We start from the raw sequence: 23,843 nt of genomic DNA, 5'->3' as shown, positions 1-23,843 counted from the left end.
AAAATAAATATAAAAACATGTGCATTATGGATTATATAATTTTGCATGGAGCTGAAATTCCATCTTCCAGATACAATTGAATTTAAATTCATCTAAAAATACACAAATTTAACGACCAAAAAATACATTTTTACAAGCACTTGAAATTTAATTATAAATTTTTTTACTACTAAGGTTAAAAACTACAACATTCCTGATAAAAAACAATCATTCAAACAAACACCTAAACACATGAAACATAAATATATAGCATAAAAATAAATTACAATTACTACCGAGTTCCATAATTATGGAAAATTTATAACTGAGAATATTATCCAGTGACCAAAAACACAACTTTCGGATTCTCAAAAACTATGATATCATGAATAAACTTGTTAACCCCAATTCTATTAGAAAATATAAGGAGGAATTCAAACTTATGGATTTGATGGTGTTTGTGTAGTTTGGTGAGAAGATGCATAAACATACTCATTACATTATTATTATTTTTTATCTCATTGGATCACTTGGTTAAATTGAATATCCAATTCAATACTTGCAGTGTGATTCCTACTTATATGTAGTTGCTGTTTATAAAGACTAAACTTAATATTAGCCCTATATTTTAGCCTTACGTCTCCACTATAAATGAAACAGTTTCTGGTGTTACTCAGTGGATTTTTCCATTATGGAGATGGAATAAATGAAACAGCGATTCCATATGAATATTTTAATGCACAAACCCGGTTTCACTAGAGCATAGCACCAAAATGTCTTGATTCTGCCACGCTAAAGTGAAACCCAGGTTGCACATTAAAATTTTTACGTGGAATGGCAGTGATTAATTTATTGTTTCCATCTCAACAGAGAATTTTACCTCTACAGCCTAAAACAATCACAGGAGATTCAAAAGAAAGAACTTTTACCTTTAAATCCAATGGATCTCCGCACAACTTCCCATCTATAATAGTGATTGAATGGCAAGCTGTCATAGCAACTAAGAGAGGATCACAAATGGGAAGCCTATCCACGCTCTTCACAGGCAGTTCAAATCTTCTGCTTGCCTCACCTGGGGTGCCTTCAGACTCACCCCAGCGTTCATCACCACCACCCATTGGGCCATCGGGAGCCACTGGAACAATGCCCCACATATCCAGGCCATCTTCAGTCAATGTCCCAGTCTGAAAATAAATCAATTTATTATCAAAATTTTATTAATACATTTGAAATTTTATCCATTGCAGGTACTCCCTGACTTACAACTGTCCGACTTACCAGCTTCAGAAGTTACATCCAAAATTTTTTTTATAAAAATTTTGGAAAATTTGATGCTGGTCGCTTTTTCAAGGGATCGGTCGCGAAACGTTGGGGCCACCCAAGAATTGACGCGGCGACATAGCCCAAAAGTTTTTAATCATAATTCCTAAAATTTCTTCATGAAAATGCCACCACAATCAAACGCATATTGTGGCAACATGTTCCAATCACAACATTTTTCTTTACTTTTATCTATAGATTTATTCTTAACTTAACATCTATTAAACGGATCGTGCATAATAAGTACATGTACTTCAGAGAGTGAATCCACATCATTGAGCACAGCAACGTTAAAGGCCAGATTTTGGCTTGTAGATGATTCAATAACTTAACATCAGTACATGTCATTCCCAATTTACACACAATCACCAACAACCAAGTCTTCAAAAAGAATACTGTTTGTGAGTCAGGGAGTACCTGTATTACTTAAAAAATGGAGAACTTAGCAACCTTTAATTCAAAAATTTATTTCTACTTTTCCACACTAATTTTAAGATTTCAACAGATTTAACAAAATAATAATTTCATCTGGAATCATCTGTACATCAATGCATTCCAATAGGCAGTATCCGCATCATATTCATCCACACATCTATGCACAGCAAAATTTACTGAAGATAACCATGTAATTTTCAGGATAGATCCTGAACATAATTCAGAAGCTAAGAATAGAAGGAATTTTAAGAGAAACAATTTTTGGAGATCTTTAACCCATTACTTTTAATTTTACTCCCATTAAAAACCTACCAAGCACATAACAACAATCAGTTTAAATGAGAAAATGGCAATTAAAATTCTCTTTGAGACTGGTGAGAAAAAAATTCATACAGTTTCCTCCCTATAACATGCATATCAGGAACACAAAATTTTCAAGGGATGATGATGAATAGTAACCGAATGAATGCAGAACATGAGATAAAACTTACTGCTATTTTTAACTCTAGGAATTTTTTTCAATAATATGTCCCTTAAACAAACAAAATCAAATTTTCATTTCTATCAGATACATCACAGGCTTTGAGCAACCTCTACGCTGAGATATCAACTATGACCGAAAGTTTCCACAAACAGGCATTTATTCCTGGAAATTAAATTAGCCCTATGTACAATAATACACAGATTCTACATATTGTAAATCATTGTTCTCTTACCTTGTCAAAACAAACACAGTCAATGGCACCAGAAACGTTAATAGTACGGGGGCTAATGCAAAATATGCCCTTCTCTTTTAGGCGGGCCTGAGCATAAAGTCGCCCCACAGTCATAGCTGCAGGTAATGCAGGAGGCACGACAATGGTCACCAAATCCAATGAATCAAGGGCTATTTCTTTCCCTTCAACACCCCGGAGAGTCTGAAAAGTCAAAATGAATAAATTATGTTACATTAAGTTCAAAACATACAAATCTCCAAGATGTAAAAAAATTAAATCTCAAGAAAATAGATACTAGAGGCACATCCAAATCTAATGAATTTAATATAACCTCATTTGTAAGCACATTTTTTGAGAAGATGTAAGAAAGCAAGTCAACGTACCTTTGATATGACAGTGTACACAAAGCCAATGGCAGCCACCCCCGCTAATCCAGCGACAAAGCGATAAGAGTCCCTTTCGAAACGGAAGTCAACTGGAGGAGGGTACATTATGGAGCGAACTAACTGCCCTTTAGCTGTGAGGAAGCCAGTGCGAACCACCACAGCTCTCACTCTATCAAGAATGCTTGCAGTTCCCTCCTCTCCCTTCTTCACCTTGCCCACTCCCCTTGGCTCATAATACCGGGTCTGGATCACTCGTGTACCACAAAAGAGGGTGTGTCGTGCATGATCCTTTGGGTCATACACTGATGGTGCACCACCATGTCCAAATGGCAATGGTGTCTTCGTCACAGGGACACTTTCACCTTTTACAAAGAAACAAATGTTAAGCACAAAAAATATTAATGAAAATAGAAAATAGTTTCTGGAAGTCTGAAAAATCAAAATGAATGCATTTTGTGACATTAAGTTCTAAACACACAAGTGTCTGAGATATAATACAATTATATCCCATTAAAAGATATTTTAGATGCACATCCAGATGTAATGTGTGTCAACCTTTAATATAATTTAGTGTCTACAAATTATTCATAGAATTATAAGCCTAATTTACCAGAAGGTGTGTACACTATTGAAATTACAGTAAAACCCCTTATTTACACTTTTCTAGGGACCCAAGAAAAAAAGTGTAAATTGCGGGAAAATGCAAATCGTGGGAAATACAGAATTTTCACTTTTATTCATATATACTGGCTTTGGAAATGTTAATTTTTTAATTCTTCACTAAGCATTATTCCATAACACTGTTTCCCTCTGAAGCACAGTGTTTTTGCTAGCAGCAAAAATTAAAAAATAATCCTGTTTTGTCTGCACTGAAAACATCTTTTGGGCTGTAACCTTCCAGAACTTTAATATATTCAGATTCTTTCCACTGAGTTGCTGTCTCTATGTTAACATCTTTGCTTTCACCACTCACCATCTTATATACAAGACTGTACCTATTTTTGAATCTGTCCAACCAACCATTATAGATGCAGTGGAATATTCGATTCCCAATCTTGTGGGGAAATACTTTTTCTCAAGGGCCTGTGGGCCTGTTTACACGATACATTAACACGTACGAGTTAATTTGTGCTTGCATGAATGATTTTTGTGGAATGGGACATGTACGAATGTATGCAGGGGCAGATCCAAGATTTTTTTCTGGGAGGGGCACAGAGGGCCTGACAGGCAAAAGATCTTGTCTTAATTGAGATTAAAAACAAGATATAACAATGACTTTACAAAATTCTCTTTATTTTTATATCAAAGTTATTCTTATTGAATTAAATGATTGAGCCTCCTTGAGTAATACACTAAACAAAGCCAACATAATGATGACCATCAGGGGCGGATCCAGGATTTCTTTCTGGGGGGCACAAGCAATGCCGTATCCAGGATTTTGTTCTGGAGTGGGGGGGGGTGCACAATGATACCACGTTATACAAAAAGAACGCAATGATAACCGGACCATATTAAAAATCTTGCATATTTTAAGTGTCTGGGAGGGCCCCCCCCCCCCCCCATAGATCCTCCGATGATAACCCCTGCCCCTAAATCCGACTATGAATGCATGAACCACATTTGAACAGGTTCTATTTTCTGTTCGTGCATATACGCACAAGTTGGGTGAATACACGGTGCATTTTCGTGTTCATAATTTAGACATTAACTTGTACGGGTTAATGTACTATGTAAACAGGCCTTTAGATGACACCATTTGCTGGGACATTTGATGATCTTGCACCTAAAAACTACTCTTTTAGAATTCGTTCTATTTATTCGTACCTGGAATTCTTCACATATATTCTCTTTTTTGATAAATGTCCGCACTGGTTTGCATATTTTACAATGGCATCGCGATTTTTCACCACGGTATTGAATGTTGAGACTGGAAATCCGAACGGATTGCCAGTCCCAACATTCGAGTCGCCAGCGTTTGAATCGATGCGGGTTCCGGTGTGGGAATCAACTATCTTTATAATTTTCATTTTCTCGTCAATTAAAAATGTCCGTTTTTCACCTCGAATTTCCATTTTCAAGCAGGATCAATTGTATTTCCCGTACGAATTGAGGGTAACTCGGCAACACACGAGTATCTGACCTACTCCTCGGCGATCAAGTGCGTAGTACAAACTGTCATGGGACTTCATAATTTTTGAAAGTTACAATAGTTTGCGATACACTGCTATTTGAATGGGATAATTCAAGTTTAAATAAGTTTTTTAAGTATTTAATTAACCCATAATTGCTACGCAACTGTTGAATGAAGTCAGCGCAAATGATCCCAGTTGTCGGTCAAGTTTTATAGTTCCGGCATTTATCACGTCTGGTTTCCTTTCAAACTCTTGTATCAAATTATCGACTACATGATTATTGTCTACATTCCTTCAGGAGTTCTTGCATTATAATTAATACATAGCTCGATTGCTCAATACACCTACTTTCATAACGTGAATCTTTTTGCCGCTGAGCCGCTGACAGAAAACGAGATGACGTAGTTCAACTTTCCGACGTTAGTGGCGTTCTGTCCCGCCACATTCAAATTCTTCCCGAAAATAGTTCTCATTACGTCTTTCTCTCTTAGATTTTTAAATAAAAATGCGCGAAAGGAAGCCAAAAGACAGTTTTAAGGGCTGATATGCGCGATTAAATATTTTACCACGCAAAACATTTTTTTTAGTCGGCACGTCGTGATGCACATGGCGGGAAAACGAAAAAAACACGGCGTAAATACAGGGTTCTATTTACATTGGAGAGATAGGAAATATGACGGGACCCAGAAAAAAACTTGCAATTTGCGGGAAAACGTAAATTCCGATAACGCAAATACAGGGTTTCACTGTATATGGTGATACTTGAATCTTGCCATCCTAACATATCATTAAGTAATGATAGTTGCTTGGTAATGGTAGTACTTGTACTCATTATATTTACACCCATGGAAATTGCAAAGGGAAAACATGTTGTAGATAAGATGAATACAATAGCAATATGTATATATGTAATTATTTTCAAAAAGTCTGTGCAATATGCTTATACAATAGCAATATTAGATGAGCTTCAATTAGAAATTATCACTTAAAGTAAGCTCAAATTCTCCAATGAGCCATGCTTTGCCACACAAGATAGACACAAAGGAATTAGCCTTTGCAAATTTCAAAAATATGGCACCATTTAGATATCACGTAGTGGTTAGTAATTCATGCATTGTCATTAAAATCGTTGTCCCATGTCATCATATTAACTTGATTATTGGTGCTTTCAAACACGACATTAGAGAATACACCCATGCCTCGTATAGCACAATTTCGATATAGCGAAATTTCGATATAGTGCAAATCCATTCCTTGGGGAAACTTTGCAACACAGTGTAGCCTAATCAAAAAAATTAAACGCTCTCATGATAAAACGTGAACTTGCGCTAAGTACACATGAAATTGCTATCATTTTTGGCTTAATAATAGTATTGCTTGCCTCAAATCTTCTTTTTTGTTTATATATTAATCGAAATGCATTGCTGTGCAATGGCCAAATGCAGTCGTCATTGGGTACAGATAGCCGGCCTACCGAAGTAATTTATCTCGTCTCCTTAACAGAATGACAATAGTTAATTTAGATCATTAATTAAGCGTGGAGGTAGTGGAAATGAGTTTTTTTTAAACAATACAGTTTGAGACGTAATTTTTGCCATCATAGGTTACTAGGCGATTGACTTCCAGGTGGAGGGTTTATGCTAAAGCCTTCAAGGTCATCGGTATTCACAGGGGAGAAATGGAGCGGTGACCGAGTTACATATGAATAGCATCAACACACAAAAGGATCCGCTATAGAGTCTTAAACACAATGACTTCATTCCCTCCCAGCATTCGTAGGCTCTTTGTGTCTCAGGAATACAGTGCAGCAGTAGAAGGTGATTTCGATAGAGCAAAACAGAGTAAAAACCAAGATAAAAATGGCAAAAAATAGGAATGCGGGTAGAAAAATCAAGAAGTTATCAAGAAAAACAATAAACCTAGAAGAGGAATTGAAAGAGGTAATTGCTTTGAAAATGTATAGTGTCAAAGTGATATTGCTTGGAACTCACGATGCCTTATTCTGAATAAAGACGAAGTTAAAACATCAGTGACTTCAGCCGCACCAACTTCAACCAAGCATTCAACACATGCGGAAAGTTTATTGTGTATCTGTACAAAAAGACTAGGGTGGTAATCACTTTGAGACATTTAGTGAAAGCTCCAGTTGGTTCCAGAATTTTGAACGGCAAGCAGGTATTTTCAGTGCGGCGATATTAGGTGAATCTGCAAGTGTTGATAGCTCCGCGAGCAATGAAATGGTATTCAAATTAGCACTAGCCTGTTATTTGGATGAGCGACAAAGTGGCCTGGGTGACACAATAATTGTTTTTAGGCTGATTTGAAAATTCATCAACTGCCGGCAATGCATTACGAACCTCTGAGATAGCAGATGGTAGCCCACCTGCACAACCGGAGGGAATTTCAAAAGCATGTACGAATTTTTTTTACGTGAATAATAGTCTTTGAAAAGACCTCAAGGAACGCATCCCTTACACTATATGAGGCATGGGTGTAATGAATGGCAGCGGAAGGCTCAAACTTTGTCATTAAAAATCCATAACCTGAATGAAAAAATTATTCACAGTAACAATGATTTCTTCATCTAATGACTTGATAACCATCATAAAAATGACAGAATTTATGCCAATAAGTCAGTGGTCCCCAACCTTTTTTTCCTTCCACACCCCTCTAAATGTTAAGTGCACATTTTATTACACAATTTCACTACAGGTATGTGACACTAATAGTTATAAATAATTGTATAAATAGAAGCTTTGTTTTAAATACATATATCCCATATAATATGCATACATATTTCCTGGTTAGGATACATGGTTCCTGGCATCCGCCAACACTGATTATTTTCGGTGTACCCCAAACTGGTTTGTCGCTTACCCCAAGGGGTACGCATACCACCAGTTGGGAACCATTGCCTTAAGTAGATTTCTACAAAAAGTTTCAAATTCCCTTTGCACTACTTACCAGTCAGCATGCTTTCATTAACGATGCAATTCCCTGACAGCAACACAGCATCACAAGGCATTATACACCCATGTAGCGGCACAATGATTACATCTCCTGGCACCAGCTGCTCTGTTGGTATCATCTCGTGCTGGTAAAGAACTTCTCCTGTGGCATCCCGAGGTTCAATGGCTCGCACAACTGTAGCCACATCCGAAGAGGCAACAGTGCCACGCAAGTTTCTTTGGTTCTTCATGCAGCAAAGGAGGAGGAAATAAAATGACATATGCAGATAAGCAAAAAAAGGAAGAGTTACGGAATACATCTAAATAGGAATTCAAGGCCTAATTTACAAAAAGGTGTTTACACAATTTCAATTAGTATATGCAGCTAAACAACCATCACTTATGTACATATTTCAAAAGCATCCCCATGGTTTGATCTAATTTAATTTCATTGGGAAATAACACTGAGCATCTCCATAGCCTTTCATAGCCAGAATATCTCCATTAGCAAAAATAAAAAAGTAGGGCTTATCCATCTAACTGCAGCTTTAAAAGAATGCAATCATTTCCTGGACCATCATATGGACTCAAGAATAAATTACTTTGTTCAAAAAGCCCAATGTGAAATTTTCTTTGAAAGTGATGCCTAGGTGGTTTAACTAATGACATACTGAACAGAAGCACCACGATAATTATGTGCCATGATTTCTATACCTGCACAAGCCTTTCTCCTTTATCCTTGAACTTAGGAAGCTAGGAAAAATTTAGGATGGCTAAGGTATGCAGAAGGGTACAAATTTAATGTTCAAAATGCATTCCAAGGTATTCGAATACATTCAACCATGATGCAAATTGTAATACCATAAACATTTGTACTTATAAAAAATTATCTTCACTGGAATGATGCCAGGGATTAATTTATGGTTTCTCGGATGAGTGGGACACAACAAACACTTTTGCATCTAGCCTACTTAGTAAGAATTTCATAAAATGAGATCTTTTATGGTATTATAAGGCTTTGTTTTAATTCCAATCTATGATATATTTTAATTTCAAATTATGCAATCAAGTTATAATAGATCCTAAAGGGTATTACTAAAAAATACACACAGAACACAATCTGCTGTTTGTAAGACAAAAAAATAATAAATTCTCCCCGTGACAGTAGTGCATATGTATCTCTTTTTCAAAATCTCAGACATCATCATCCTGTGGGTATATGCAACCCTCCCCAAATATAATTCCACTAGTATCCTACTAGGATATGCAAACCAAACAACACAACATTTTTTATCTTAGCACTCATTTAAGGGATTGGGGTTTGTTATGAGAAATACAATTTTCACCTCACTGAAGAGACTGCTAATTTATACAAGTCAAAATCCATAAAAGACTGAAAAACAATTACATGCATGAAACAATTCACCTAGTATACTCAGGTGTAATAAAAATTGAGTGATTTAACTATAAAATGAGCAATTATTGATTGGGCTGGTTAGTACATTTGATGGAATGGTCACCATTATACTATAATTATAGTACAATATAGTAACTGAAATACTTACTTTTCGGGTTTGAATGATAGTCAAAGTGATGCTAGCAGCAGACATTATGAAGATGGCAAGTGCATAGTAGATGTATTCATCAGCAAACCAAAGGCAGAAGGAGAATATTTGAAAAACATAGAATGGGTTCAGTACTTCCAAAAACAACAGTGCTATCACTGAATGGACAGGCACAGCAATTTCATTTAGGCCATAAACCACACGTCTGCACAAGGATACCGCAACCACAGAATGCAAACCATGGGAAAGAGAAAGATAATATATTAGGACACTATTCCATAACCATAGCTAATTAACACAGCTCAAAAATACAGTCCGGCCAGCCAGAGTAATCCGATGATAGCTCAAAAGGAGGGGTGGAGAACCCACCACCAGCACAGTTTGCAGCCAATAGGGTGGTTTCCTATTATTTTTTTATTACCTAAATCGAAAGATTATTACTCCTGGAGTACGTATTTCACGCTTTTAGATTTTTAAATGACATTATCTATTTTTCGTGATTAAATGAAAAATGAAAATTTTCAAGCGCACGAAAACACGACGCGTAAGTAGGAATGACGGGAAAAAATCTGTGTGACGCATTTCTGGTTCCCCCTCCCTCCTTGTGAGGTGACCTTGGGAGAGGCTCCGAGCCAGGGTTCCCACTCTAACTAAATTATAAAATTCACATTTTTTTCCAGGTTTTCACGGTCTAAATATCGTCAAATTCACGGTCTGTTGATAAGCCATTTTAGGCAGAAATATTGATGACGTAACAATCACCGCCCGCACGTTAACTAAAAATTTATCAACCGCGACAGGCACCGTGAATTCACACGTAGCAATGAAAGTGCTATTGCACGAGGACCAATTATTGCACTTCGAATATACGTGTACAGATGAATGGGTGGACAGTGTCTGTATGTGGATCGGCCTTGAAACATGATTGAAATATCATTTTTTCTTTTGATCTGTTAATTGTAGTTCTTTTCCTATAAGTTTGAGAGATTTTTAAGGTTTAATGATGAAATTCACGGCTATTTCCAGGTTTTTTCACGGTATACGAAATTCACGGCTTATTCACGGTTTTAAGGTTTTCACGGTTGAGTGGGAACCCTGTGAGCGCTGATACGACGCAGGATGCTAGCGGGTAGCTGAGTACCATGCTATCTGGTAGCGCTTGGCTTAAAAAAGGTTTATTAATACCTTATCAAACGAAGAAAACTTTCCGACCTTAGCCAGTTTTAATAGGTTATTATTAAGACATGTTTCCCTGAGCTCTGTGCCTCTTGCATGCATTGGTAACCTCAGACGATGTATAACTCCTATCCTCTCGTGTAGAAACTAGGCCCCTGTGACGTCACGTGGAGTGGCATCGCATGGGCGCCAATCTGGCCTTTTTCAAATGAGGATAAAATTTGGCCCTTGCCATTCGTCTAAACCGGTATTTCTAAAACCAAATAATTTGTGTATTATGAATACACTAACGGTGGGTAACGAATCGCAATCAATGCCTTTCGTTTTCTTCGATGAAGGAAACTACCCTATTGCTGTCCACCACATGCACCTCACATCGTCGCCTAGTAATTCAATCTTTTCACATGCACATGAAGCACGAAACAAGGCTGAACCACCAAAACAAGCCCTTTCTTCGAATTCCCAAAACAAGGGATTCTTCCATTGGGCCTTCACGCTTGAGCATTAAGAATTATTATTATTATTATCCATTCCGACTCCATTCTTCATGGAAGCCTTTTGTTTCCATGTGACGTGGGTGTTTACTTTTCTGACAAGGTAACCTTGCCCACTACCCCGAACCTTTTGTCTGTTATTGGACAACTCTAGGCAGCTGGACTGTAGGTTTTTCCCAGAAGTTATTCCAGGATTAAAAATCACATAAAGCTACTAAGAAAATGGACATATTTTTACAACAACAGTGTAATGGTCATAAAAGATGAGGTGATATTCTTTCCATGTCTAATTTAAACTTTAATTTATGTTTAATAGAATTTCTGCAAGGGATACATACCTTAGGCACTGTTCTTTGAATGAAAGGCCAGAGTGACAATGAAGAGAAGTTGGGCTAACACCTCCATCTAGACCAGTAAGTCGAATAAATTCTTCCTGCTCTGCATCCCACACATATGTGAGTTTTTTGCAGCGAAAAGTACGGACTGCTTCCATCTCTGGAATTAGATCACAAAAAATCATTTGAAAAAAAAACTTAAAAACTGATGGCAATTAGAATTTAATCTTCCTTGTTAAACTGTACTAGTAAAGGATCAAAAATGGAAAATATACTACTCAACCCTGAAAAGCTGCTATGCTGCTGGATACTGATATTCCATTATACCCTCACACCTGTAAGAGTAGCTGAATGAATAAAAGCAGAACTAACCTTTGAATATCCCTCCTTTTAGATGTAAGCTCAATTTTGCACCTTCCAGTGCATCTGGCTCTTTAAGCTCAGTCAACACTTGAACATCTTGGGTAGCGGCCTCTTCAGCATCCCCATTGACACCATTACTTCCATCCCTCCCTTTGTCTTTAGCACCCTTTTTCATTGTTTTGCCAGACTCATCAACGTTTAATCTATGAAAAAATGACAGAGATAAATAGAATGAGAGGTAGAAAAAACTTGAAATACAGAATGAAAATAAATTATCCCACAGGAAAATTAGTGACACCCAGGAGAACTACGAACTTAATATTTAAAGAACGTGCAATTAATCCTACAGCAATGCCCTAGTTAAAGATGATAACTATTATCTCAAGATATGAAAAATACCAAGCAATCAAGAAACTAAAGTCTCTTGAAAAGTTAATTGTTTTTCTTTCCCATAAGAAGCAAAAATTATAATTTCCAAAAGGCATGCCTCATGGTTAACATCAGCAATTTTCATGAGGATTTATAATCTTGATTAAACAAAATAACTTTTGATGAGCTCTGAGAATCAATTGCAGAATTATTCAGTATCTTCTTAAAAAAAAGAACTTTTAAAAATAAAAAAAACAATAAGAAAATTTAAGTATTTGGAAGCAATATTTTAGAAATTAATATTGAAAACAATTATATTGGTAAAAAATGAGATTAAAAACAAAACAGGATGGAATTATTCATTCATACATTAGTGAGAAATCAATTGAAGTACAAATGGTTCAACATCAAATAATTTGAGGAGCAGAAAATTAAAATTGTCTGTACAGACAGTGAAATAATTAATACCAATAAACTATTCAAAGACCTCTTCCCTCACATTCTGAGAAAAAATTTCTATCACATTACGAGATAGCAAAAAGATGACCTTACGCACATAAATTTATTGATAGTATGTTCCATAAAATTAGCAGCACTAGGTTTGAATGGAACATAATGAGGTTCTCCAAAGGTCCATTTCCTGAGTGCACTCACTACTTTTTCTAGTTTTATAATATACATATAGCTTTGATTTAAGTGAGCATCAATAGTTGCACTTTTTACAGCAAGTCAGCTACTTGTGAATGTCGAATCAGTTTAGCATACTTCCAGCTTCATTTTATTAAATGCATTTGCCCCATTATCCTTCCCGATTTACTATCATTCCATCCTTGTATATTCCCTACCACTAAAGAATTTCTTGCTACCAGCATAAGCCTTGTTTCCCCATTTCTCTCCAAATTAAAGTTTTTTTTCTAACCATTTTGAGCACTTCCTGCCTCTTACTATGGAGAACCCAGAAATTTTTTTTTCAAGGGGAGGGAATGGTGTCAACTTAATAGAAAGGAAGGTTTGCTGCTACCGTAAGACAGCGATTTTTCATCTTAAGAATAAGTTCATCCTCTGTCATCATCTACACTCACAATACTCATGAATGTAGCCTGGGGGCTTTGAGGGCTTCAGTACACCCCTCCCCAACCAAAATTTCCCTTGTGGAAACTACCTGCGATGCATCTACTGTGTAGACCACAAGCTCAGCGGAATCTATCCTTCAACACTACATTTTTCAATTCAAATGTATGCAATTACATTACCTTAACTAACGATAAATTTAAATTTCAGCATTATGAAAACAAAATTAAAAAACTGACTCAATGACATGAATAGTTTTCTGACGCCTGCAAACAGACAAAAAAATCAGTGTAGGTAACCTATATACATACTTCCCAAGCACCCCTGATACAGATTTCTGGATACATGCCAGGAACCATACTACATTTTTAAAATGCATATTGGATTCCTGAAGCAAATTCTGAAATTTCCTCACTCACATAGTCCAATTTAGGATTAAAACAAAATTGATGACTTCAGGAGGAAGGAGTAACTTTGATGAAATGTTAAACAATATTTGGAGCTTAAGTACAATTTTTTCATTATTCCATCATTACTAATATCTTCGGTTTAGCCCCAATACCTACCCTAGAGAAAATCACGACTCTATTCTCTTGAATGTGGGCCCTAACTAATGAACTTCCATAATGTTTTTTTTTTACATTTACCAAAGCCACATAGTCATAACTACTATCCTCCTTTCAGCAATTTTGATAAGTTTACTATCCATCCATTTGTATTGATTCTGATTTATCAGCCAAATATTCTCATCTTAGTGCTAAAAAACAACAGGGACATCAAGAAAACTTCTCTTACCCATTATGGAACTAATGATAATGATAACAATTTATCATCAAAAAATATCCGTTAACCACAGTCACACCCCTAAAAGCCCAATATGAAGCTAATTATGTATTTGTTTTCAACTTAATGGGATCCATGAAATTGTTTTGGGAGCCACAGATTACCAAATCCTGACATAAATAACTATTACATATCAAACTGTTTTAAGTATTCTAAATACATAAATACAAAATAATACTTACTCAGCATCTTTTGCTGATAGTGTGACTACTTTCTTTACATGGTAGCAGGTATATTTCTTCTGGAACTTCTCCTGAAATGAAAGGTCATGCATGTTGAAAAAATATAGATTGAGGTCAGTGGCAGATCCAGAGAGGGGCTAGGAAGGGCTATAGATACCCCCGTAGGGTATCCATTTTATACTAGATAAAAATGGTAATTTTGTTCGGTTGTCGAATGTATACAAGAGAGCAGAGCCCAATAGGTCCCTCCCCTTGTCCCTATCCTGAACCCACCACCGATTGGGGTCATTCATACCCGAAACAATTGTTTATCTAATAAATACAGGACAACTAAAAAAAAACACTTTTTAATACAAAGTGTCATCCTCATAGTCAAGGTCTACAAGGGTTTAGCATCTTCCCCTTTTCACAAGAAATATTTAAGAAGGTAGGGATAGTCTGATACTATCTGTGGCACTGCTCTAGCCACACACTTGAAGATTGTGCTTAGTGCTCATGTAGGTAATGTTTATGTCACTTTACTGAAAATGAAACACATGCGATACCTTCCACACTTCGCATGCCATATGAGGAAATGCTTCGCATGCCAAAGTTAATGAGGAAAAAAAACTGGAAGTTTGAGCAGCACACAATCAAAGCATCTGCTGTAGAAAAGGTCATTAGCAACGTTTTTGTGCAAACATCTTTTCAGATAAAATTTAAATGCTGTAATGCACCCTTGAGTATGAGACATACCAGTGGATATAAAATTGCAAACTGCACTTACCACACAGAGTACAGATGTAGCACTAGACAAATGGCATTGGGAGTGAGTGGCATAGAGCATCCAGTGAGGCCACCAGTGGAAGATTAGGCGTAAAACACCACCCGTTACAAGTATTGCAGCCCAAGTTAGGACTTTTAGGGCCATGTGAGGCCTATAGCCATAAATTTGCTGAAATAAAGAAATAAGAGAGCATTATCATCAGCTATCCTAAATGAATGTGTAATGAACAAAATGACTATAAAGGTAAGCAATACCTTAGACCAGTAGCATTAAACCACAAAATTAAGTCATTGACAAAGATGTAATATGCAAAAGGAAAATTTTGGTAGTCAAACGATATTCTTGCATGAGTTTGTTCTTTAATGTCACAGATATTTAAAAAGGAAATTTAAAAAAATAGGGATTTTCATAATTTTCGGAAATTAAGCCATCATCTACATGATATGTACTAGGAAATGTATATTTTCCACAATAAGTCCTAAGAATTTTGAAATTTGCCAGAAATTGGAAGCCCACAGTTTGATAGATTGAGAATGAGAGCTGTACTGAAAATAGCTTACATAGGTTGGACATTGTAATGCTGACACACCCTACACAGAGCCTTCACTACAATACATAAAATGACATTGTAAGCAGTGAGGATATTTTTCATAAACTTTTTTTATATAGGCTAAAAGTCATTATATTTACCGAATTCACCTATTGCAGCAACTTTAAATCGTTTAACAATGAATCTGAGTCCCTGCTTGATAATGAAATAAAATGTGGTGGTTAACAATTTTAAAACCCCCCTGACTGAGAATACCATTAAGTGGATATAATCATATGGCGAAATTTGATTCAGGAGGGACTAAGTAGAGACCTAGGACCAAAAAATCATCCTTTTCACATACATAGATAACAAGTCTCTCAGGCATATTGACCTTTTTACCAAGAGTGTCTGACAAAAAATGATATATTAAATCCAAAATTTTAAAGAAAGACTATTCCATAGGAGGCCAAGTAAATAGGGACGGACAAAGCAAGAGAGAAATTGTCAATACAACAGCACAGGCAGAGAGGAATTCGACAAAAAGAAGGATTTACTCACTGCAGAAAAGATAAGTAGAGAAGATAAGGAAACAATACATCAGAGCTTAAATCTGGAGATTGTTTCTCTGGAGCAATGATACCAAGAGAAGAATTATTCCTAAGAGTTGCTATGGAAGAATGATAAAATTAACTACGATCGACCAAGTGAAAAATGAGGAAGTCTATGAGAAGATGATGAAATATCTTAAGTGGCCACATCTTACATTATGGTGGTCTCCTGAAGATAATTGTTGGAGGACAAATAAACAGCAAGAACAGCAAAAGCAAGAACTCGGCTATGGAATCAGTGATGATGGATGAGAAAGAGAAGAAGTATGTGAAAAAATCAGATGCAATCAGAATTGAGTGGAGCACAGACTATGGGCAGCTGGGAGATTTATTCTTTGGGAAGGCCAGAACTTGAGGTCACACAGACTCTACTGGGGCTAAAACCCTCAATTTTAGAAGGGAGGTCTGAATGGTGGGTAGGCCTTAGTCTACCCTATGTAACCACTGGGGCTACGTCAAACCATCTTACAAAAATCTTAGGATTGCTGATAAAATTAACTGTTCAAAGCATTAGACACTCAATGGCATGTACGCATTAATAATTAACAATCAATATTACTTGTGTTCAGCAGGAACTTTAACATTGAGCACCAGTATCACCAAGTTATGGCATCGTCAGGCACATCAAATTACGCCTAATGATTCACAACTTGGCAAAACTGGCTGTGCTCTCAACATCAATAGTCCTACGAAAGACAAAGTGTCATTAGTTGTTATAAGCTTATGAATGTTGACTGGTAGCAATGACGACAAATATTTTTAACATAAAAGACTGTTTTATTGAATGGTGTTCCCACTTAGTCTAAATTTTATAGCAATTGATTCATTAGGAAAAACTTCAGGAGGAGAAGGGGATCAAAAACCTATAACACGCTCCTTCATTAGGCCTTCTTCTAGGTATTAAATGAAAGTTGAGAAATTTCAAGAGTGATCAGAATTATCAGTTCTTGGCTAACAACGATAAGCAATTATGTATAACATAATTGACTATCTGAAATTTACCATTTGGTCCTCATCACCAGGATTAATTAAATGGACACCAGGAGGAGTGGTCTCTGCTCCATTGCATGGATCAACAACTTCATTTTGGCACATTCCTGCGCCTTCTCCCTCCATGGCATCTCCTATGGATTCAAACACACAAGCATATGAGCCAATTAATGCAAGTACAATGCAGAATTCTGCTAGCAGATGTTTCCAAAATCCACACAGTTATTTAAAAAACTTTAAAAGCCACGCATATTAGCAAAAACTCCAATAAACCCCAATTACCTTCACGAATTCCATTTCCTCGTGACCTAACCTGCCGATTGCCGAACGAGACACGACTGTATGCATTCCTTTGAAATCCCATGTTTGCTGTAATCATGCCCCCCACGTTCACAATATCATACATATTCTAAGTACAAAGATTACAGCGGCACTTAAGTGCATCACATGTATTCTTTAGAGACTCGTAACTTTTTACTTTACTATATCGTAGATTAGTGTCCTAATGATTACAAGGCACTTATATTCTGGGAGAGGTCACAGTTTATCCTGATGATAATGCCAGGTCTTGAAAGTCCAATTACCGACGTTCCATAAGTAAAAATATCACCACACAGCTTATTAACACTTCATTGTCTAATATTTTAAGTTTATTTCATATGGTAGGGCACAAAAAAGACTATGTGCCCAACCTGTCCTTTGTCAGACAGTTTGACAAATTTGGGTTGATGGGGTTAAATTAATGAGTGCCATGACAATTACAGGAACATAAGGAGATTCGCCATGGGATGAGGTATCTGTTGAGATGATATCAGCGATGGGCCGGTGTCAGTCCCCCGGATCGGGCTTCTGCCATCCAGTGCGGGGCGGTCCGTCTTCCATCTCCTCTTGTTCGAGGATATTTGGACTGACCACGGAAGGGAGTAAAGCGACCACTAGCTTCGACATGGCTAATAACGACTTCTGAGATTAGATTTTATTAATATAGTTCATGAAAACAATGTTCAAAATAGCGTGGGGACCACAACGTACCAACAAAAAAACCACGACCCTTATGAAATTAAATAACCACAGAATAAGATAAATTGAACAGTTTCAACATAAATGGGCAGGGGGAAGTGAATGCACTGAATAAAGTACGCTTTCCATTATAATTCATCATCAAGGAGTAACACGCAACAGATGCACGACGATTACACTCGAGTGAAGCACTCCAAACACGCTCACAGTCGAAACAAGACCATAAAAACTGGAACGACACTCAAAAAAACACGAAAACTATGCCTTGTTACTCGAACAATTCAGAGCAAGATTATTTCCTGGTTCCAATTGAATGTCGATGATGTTAAGTACCACATAAAAATTACTTCGTAAATAGAGTTTGTCTCGCAAAATTAGACATGGTTATACCATTATTTGTCAGAAAATATACTTGATATTTCACTAACTAGTCCTTTATAGTGATTTCCCAAACGTGACACCAAAAACGTGACTAGAACTCAAAGATGTCGGTGCCCGGCATCGAATTGCAAATAGTACGAAAAGATCTTCTTCGAGCACAACACGCATGCACCGCGACATGCGCATTGTGCGCAAAAAACACGTGAACGTAGAAATTTGTCTATTCACCGCTAAATTCAAAAAGTAAAAGTATGCGAAGTGCTAATTTGGAAGACTATATCATATTAAATGAAGTAAAAATGAGATTTTTTCCTATTTAAACTAAAATTTACATATAAAAATTAAAAATGTATCTAAATTTTGACAGTTATTCATAAATATATCCTAATTACGAGAGAATTAAATTTTAAATAAAACAACTGCAGACTCGGGTTTAAATAAATCCGGAGGAAAATTTTATTTCATTACATTTATTTGCACATCACACAGTTTTAATAACGCATATTTTATATTTTTGTGAACAAGAGATAACTTATTTATCTTTCGAAACAGGCTATGGCTATCCTTTTGAAGTGTAATGAATAACATACTAATAATCATAAATATTTGATATCTACCATTAATGCAAACACACTCCCACTTTTTTTAGGTATATCAGCAAATCATTCATCTAGATATAGATTTGTTTTACATAAATCCCTCTTCTTTAATTGAATGTCGGAAATTATTTAAAAATATCCGCGTTTGAGTGAAGGCACATATATCGGAAATAAATTTAACAATTATAAGATTAAAAACAACAATACAATGAATAGGGGCAAACTACCTAGGTAGGACGCAAGCCCGCGACCTATTGTTCAGTAGGCTAGGTCTTTATTCCGTCGCTAACGAGGAATCAATTCTCAAAACAATTTTGAGTTAAAAAAATCATTAAAAAAAACTTTCGAGTTAGAATAAGTAAAAATCATCTTCTGACCGGATTCAAAGCGATACCCAATGACAGAGCAAAGAAAGCGATACAGACAGAGATATAAGGGGCTATCACAGGGAGATTCCATTTTGATCAGATTCACGATTATCACACGGATAGTTTATCACCGTAAAAGTATCCCAAAGGTGTCCAGGTCAGGGTGTGATACAGGTATGGTATATAGTATTTCAAGGAAAACTTTTCTCAGTTTGTTATCTTCATAGCTATCAATAAAACAAGGCTTTAAATTACCGTAATTTTTTTCTTTGATAGAGATGAATGAATCGGTGAAGCATAAAACTAATTGTAAGAGTAATGCAATTTCAACATTTTTTGCAGCACTTTGGGTTTGCAGCATTTTTTTTAGCACCATGTTTTGTAGCATTTTTAGCCTTTTTACTTCATTTTCTACAACTGCTCCAATTTATTCTGTAATTTAATCAGTTTTATATCCAATTCCATTGCGGGCAGAGCACGCTGGCCAAACTAATATCGTTAGGGTAGAATGATTATCAGCTGAGCATTGCGAAATAAATCTGGCCACAGCTCAAAAGAAGTCGATTTCAAAAGTAATGGTTATTCCAGCGAAACCTGCATTGATAAATTCAGGGCGCGGATATTCTCAATCGGTTGCATCCTTTGCACGTGGCATCCATTCCGCGAGGCTAGTGGTCATTCTAACACTTCGGCTTTTGGCTCGTTGTCGCTCAGATGCGTGCCAAGGCCTCTCGTTCCGAGTGCCGACAGAGGAGACGGAAGGAGAAATAGGTTCGGGAACCCCGTTTAACCCTCAACAACCGAAGAATTCCACCGTGACTCAGAGTCACGACCACGAATATTACAAAAGAGGATCCTAAAGTCGGCCTCTAGATTTGCTGTCACCCACCGCGCATTTAAATGGGTTTTTAAAATTCGCCACTAGCGACGCTGATAGGCAAAGCGATCCGAATTTCATAGGGCAACTTGTCATTTGTCATTACTCGTTATTGCAAAGAATATACAGCAAAATGTTGGAAAAAAGTGGATCGCACTGCACTCATCACCTCGCTACGGACATTTTTCAAAATCGATTATAAGCGACCGAAGTGGCAACAGAAATCAACATTAAATGGGATGGAATGGGACCTCTTCTATGTAGTTCTGCTGTGGGTGCGAGCACCACGGTTGGGAATCGTGTGCATAAAATGAATTTTAAGGGCACTTTTAAAGACAAAATTTATATTACTACTCAAAACTCAATTAGCACCCTACAGGTTTACACAATCTTTCTACAGGTTTTTGTACTCAAAATGAAGCTACCAAGAGTACCACACATCGGTAATTGAGCTACATCGGTGTCGACGCCGTCGGGTGTCCATTAAATTTCGTAAAATAATGTTAATTTTACGTCTTTCATTTCGTCTATTTCACTAAAAAAAATTGCGCCTGAATTCGATACATATGCATCTTCAACAACAAAAGTACCGAGTATTTCAATTTATTTTGATTTCTGTCCACTTCTATCTATTCCTCTCCATATATTTCCATTTATACTCATTTCTAGCCTCTTATAACCCAACTTGAAGGCGGTCATTATCATAATTCAGACAAAAAATTTAAGATAAAAATATAATCAGTTAACTGTCTAATCATGCTCATCAATACTGAAAACCGGCTTTCTTTTCAAATGCTTTTCCTTAATGCGAAGCTTGCGCGGTCTTTTTTTGTTTAGAGGAGGGTGAAAGTTCATGAAGGAGCGTGGAAGTTGTGTAGGCGGGCGAAAAAGTGGGTAGAGTTTGGAGCATGGGTGGTAAGCAGCATGAAGATGACTAGGGAAAAGAATGCATGAGGGGCTGGGTGACCCCGGGATGAAGATTTTATTCAGAGGAAAAACATGTAACCTCCTCACAAGTATTTTTCTATGCTTATAAACCAATTTTTAACCGATCTACTGCAATTTACAGAATAATTTTTGCAACTATGGCCGGTATGGACTTCCTGCGAAAAGATTAGCTGGTGGGAGATTTGAGTGGAGAATTGCGTCAAACCATTTCAAGGGTCGATGACTCTTGTTGATAATAATTTTTAGATCTAGGGGCGAAGAGCAGAATATTATATTTCCAAGTTTTCGAAAATATATTGAAGAAGCTAACTTTCTAGGCCTTTTTAGGTACCTAATTTCAATGCGGGATGCATACAATCTAGGATCTAATATTTTTGTCACTAAACTTTGATGTCAATGAAAGACATTAACCTAGAACCGAGGCAGTGACTCATTACTGGAGGAGATTGTTCAATGTTAGAGGTGGGTGGGTGTACAAGAGTGGACCCGAATGTGTTTCATTAGCGAAGAAAGAGGCATTGTACACGGTTTTGATTCCATTTTTTTCTATACTTTCCTCATACAGAGCTCAGAATCTCAGGAATCAGGCCTGACTTGCGTACATATCTTTCATACTTTTTATTAATTGTATCGAAACAACTCCCGTCAATCTTTACCCTATGTACTGCTTTTTCTATTTCTTCTCCCATCCTTCACCTTTTCGCCTTCCTACACTGATCTCGAGCATTCTCTTCATTTTATTAGTGACAGGCACGTAGACAGTGTGGGGGCTGAAGGGGCTTCAACCCACTCGTCCCCGAATTTTTTTCCCTTGTGGCGACTACCCGTGATACATTAGGAATGGACAAACTGCGTGCGCAAGACCTCACTCACTACAAATATTTTTCCCAATGGTTACTCGCAAAAGTACAAGGTCCATTATAGAATACCTACATTTATTTTTTGACATAAAATTATTTTATCAATGAGAGGTATTTATGTGAAACTTATTTAGACCAATAGCCAAGGGGATTATATCTTCTGACACTCCATTTTTCTAAATAGTTGTTTTTAATGATGTATGCCAATAACCAAAGATAAATTTAACTTTCGGCAACCAAAATATTGAGCTGACTGAATGAAATGCATCATTTTCCAATGCGCGCAAAGTGGTAACAAAATATCAGTACAGACTGTACGGCATACTACCTGAGCAAACCCAAAGTAAATTTCATGCCATGTGCCTCATTAGTGATAGTCGTTCTTCCTCTAAATTAAGAAGTCAAAAACATTCAAATATCCGATAGTAAGGAAGATATATTTTTTTAACATTATTTACTGTCACTTAATTTTTCTTTACGAATCTTTACAAAATTGTTAGCAATCATACAGCCGATGTCCCACGGTCAAATTTGCGTCAAAATATTTGCATCAAAATGTTTGTCCAAATATTTTGATGCAAATATTTTGATACAACTGGACTGGGGGTGTCCCACGATGCATCTCATTTTGATCAAAAACAAACGAAAGACGATATTTATGTAAACAATTAGGAAACTTGTAGAGGTGGAGGATTCTTTCTTTTTTAGCAGGCGAAATTGTCTGAACAGGCCTCTTGAACATTAAAGATGCGAAAAAAATAAAACAGAAGGAATGCTGAACTTGGCCTTGGCTGGAAAGGGGGTATGAAAGCGTTGGAATAAGCATGCTAAACATGTTGGAGAAGGAGTTGGTCGCCGATGTTCCCGTTTATTATCGATAATAATTGACAAGTGAGGATATTTTCATGTCCCTTATCAGCAAAGTTGAGGGCAGAATAAAACGCCAGGATACAAACGTGAGGCAGTTTATTCCCGCGAAGAAAATGTTATTAATAAATGATGGACATTGTGGTTGAGGAGACGTTATGAATAGTGCTGAAAGCGTGCATTTAAATCACATTTTTCTCTCCTAATCTAGCAGTTTCTAAAATAAGGTCCTTATCCGTTAATCATAGTAATAGAAACGGGCAGCTGTAGTGTTCCATAGGTACAATCGTCAGTTCATATTAGTCATTTCTCCAGCTGCTCGCTCGCATTGTATGCCTTCCACAAAGCGTAAAATTCGGCCACGATACCTAAAGTAAATCTTTTATTATTTCCAAAACATCCCTCCTGGTATTGCGATTCTAACTATCGCTTCCTTTCTATTAAAGATCAACTAATTATTACGGATTTCCTAGTTGAGAGCTTCCATCGCCTATCACTAAGACAAATTTTTGCTCATATTTACCTTTAGGGCCACACCAGGCGATGAAATAGACGATCACGAACGTGTATATATATATATTTGAAATATTGTTTTGTGAATTCACTTCGTGGTATGTTGATATTATAAATTTAAAACTAAGCCTTTTAGTATTCCATACAATACTAATGAAAAAACTCAACCGGTTTCGATCTTTTCAGGTCCTTATCTAGAG

General features: G+C 36.7%; 1 protein-coding gene across 2 annotated transcripts in view; it reads right to left on the bottom strand.

Moving 5' to 3' along the window:
- The window catches only part of LOC124157545 (polyamine-transporting ATPase 13A3-like), a 63,152-nt gene that overhangs the window by 19,610 nt on the left and 19,699 nt on the right, over positions 1-23,843 (bottom strand). Inside the window, exons 1-11 of one of the 2 annotated variants that reach the window (XM_046532367.1) lie at positions 17,493-18,763; positions 17,223-17,344; positions 15,081-15,248; positions 14,315-14,385; positions 11,859-12,052; positions 11,490-11,646; positions 9,482-9,686; positions 7,933-8,161; positions 2,834-3,198; positions 2,451-2,651; positions 909-1,163 (exon numbers count right to left, since the gene is read on the bottom strand). In XM_046532367.1, the coding sequence (XP_046388323.1) occupies positions 909-1,163; positions 2,451-2,651; positions 2,834-3,198; positions 7,933-8,161; positions 9,482-9,686; positions 11,490-11,646; positions 11,859-12,052; positions 14,315-14,385; positions 15,081-15,248; positions 17,223-17,344; positions 17,493-17,616 (2,091 nt within the window). In that variant the 5' untranslated portion in view covers positions 17,617-18,763. Of the gene's footprint in view, positions 1-908; positions 1,164-2,450; positions 2,652-2,833; positions 3,199-7,932; positions 8,162-9,481; positions 9,687-11,489; positions 11,647-11,858; positions 12,053-14,314; positions 14,386-15,080; positions 15,249-17,222; positions 17,345-17,492; positions 18,764-23,843 lie in introns of those variants that run through there. The other variant, XM_046532368.1, reaches the window with a different exon arrangement.

Source organism: Ischnura elegans, chromosome 4 (assembly GCF_921293095.1).
Source record: "Ischnura elegans chromosome 4, ioIscEleg1.1, whole genome shotgun sequence".
Classification (NCBI taxonomy): Eukaryota; Metazoa; Arthropoda; class Insecta; order Odonata; family Coenagrionidae; genus Ischnura; species Ischnura elegans.
Note: the sequence above shows the minus strand (reverse complement) of the source record. Positions and strands in the feature narration are given on the sequence as shown.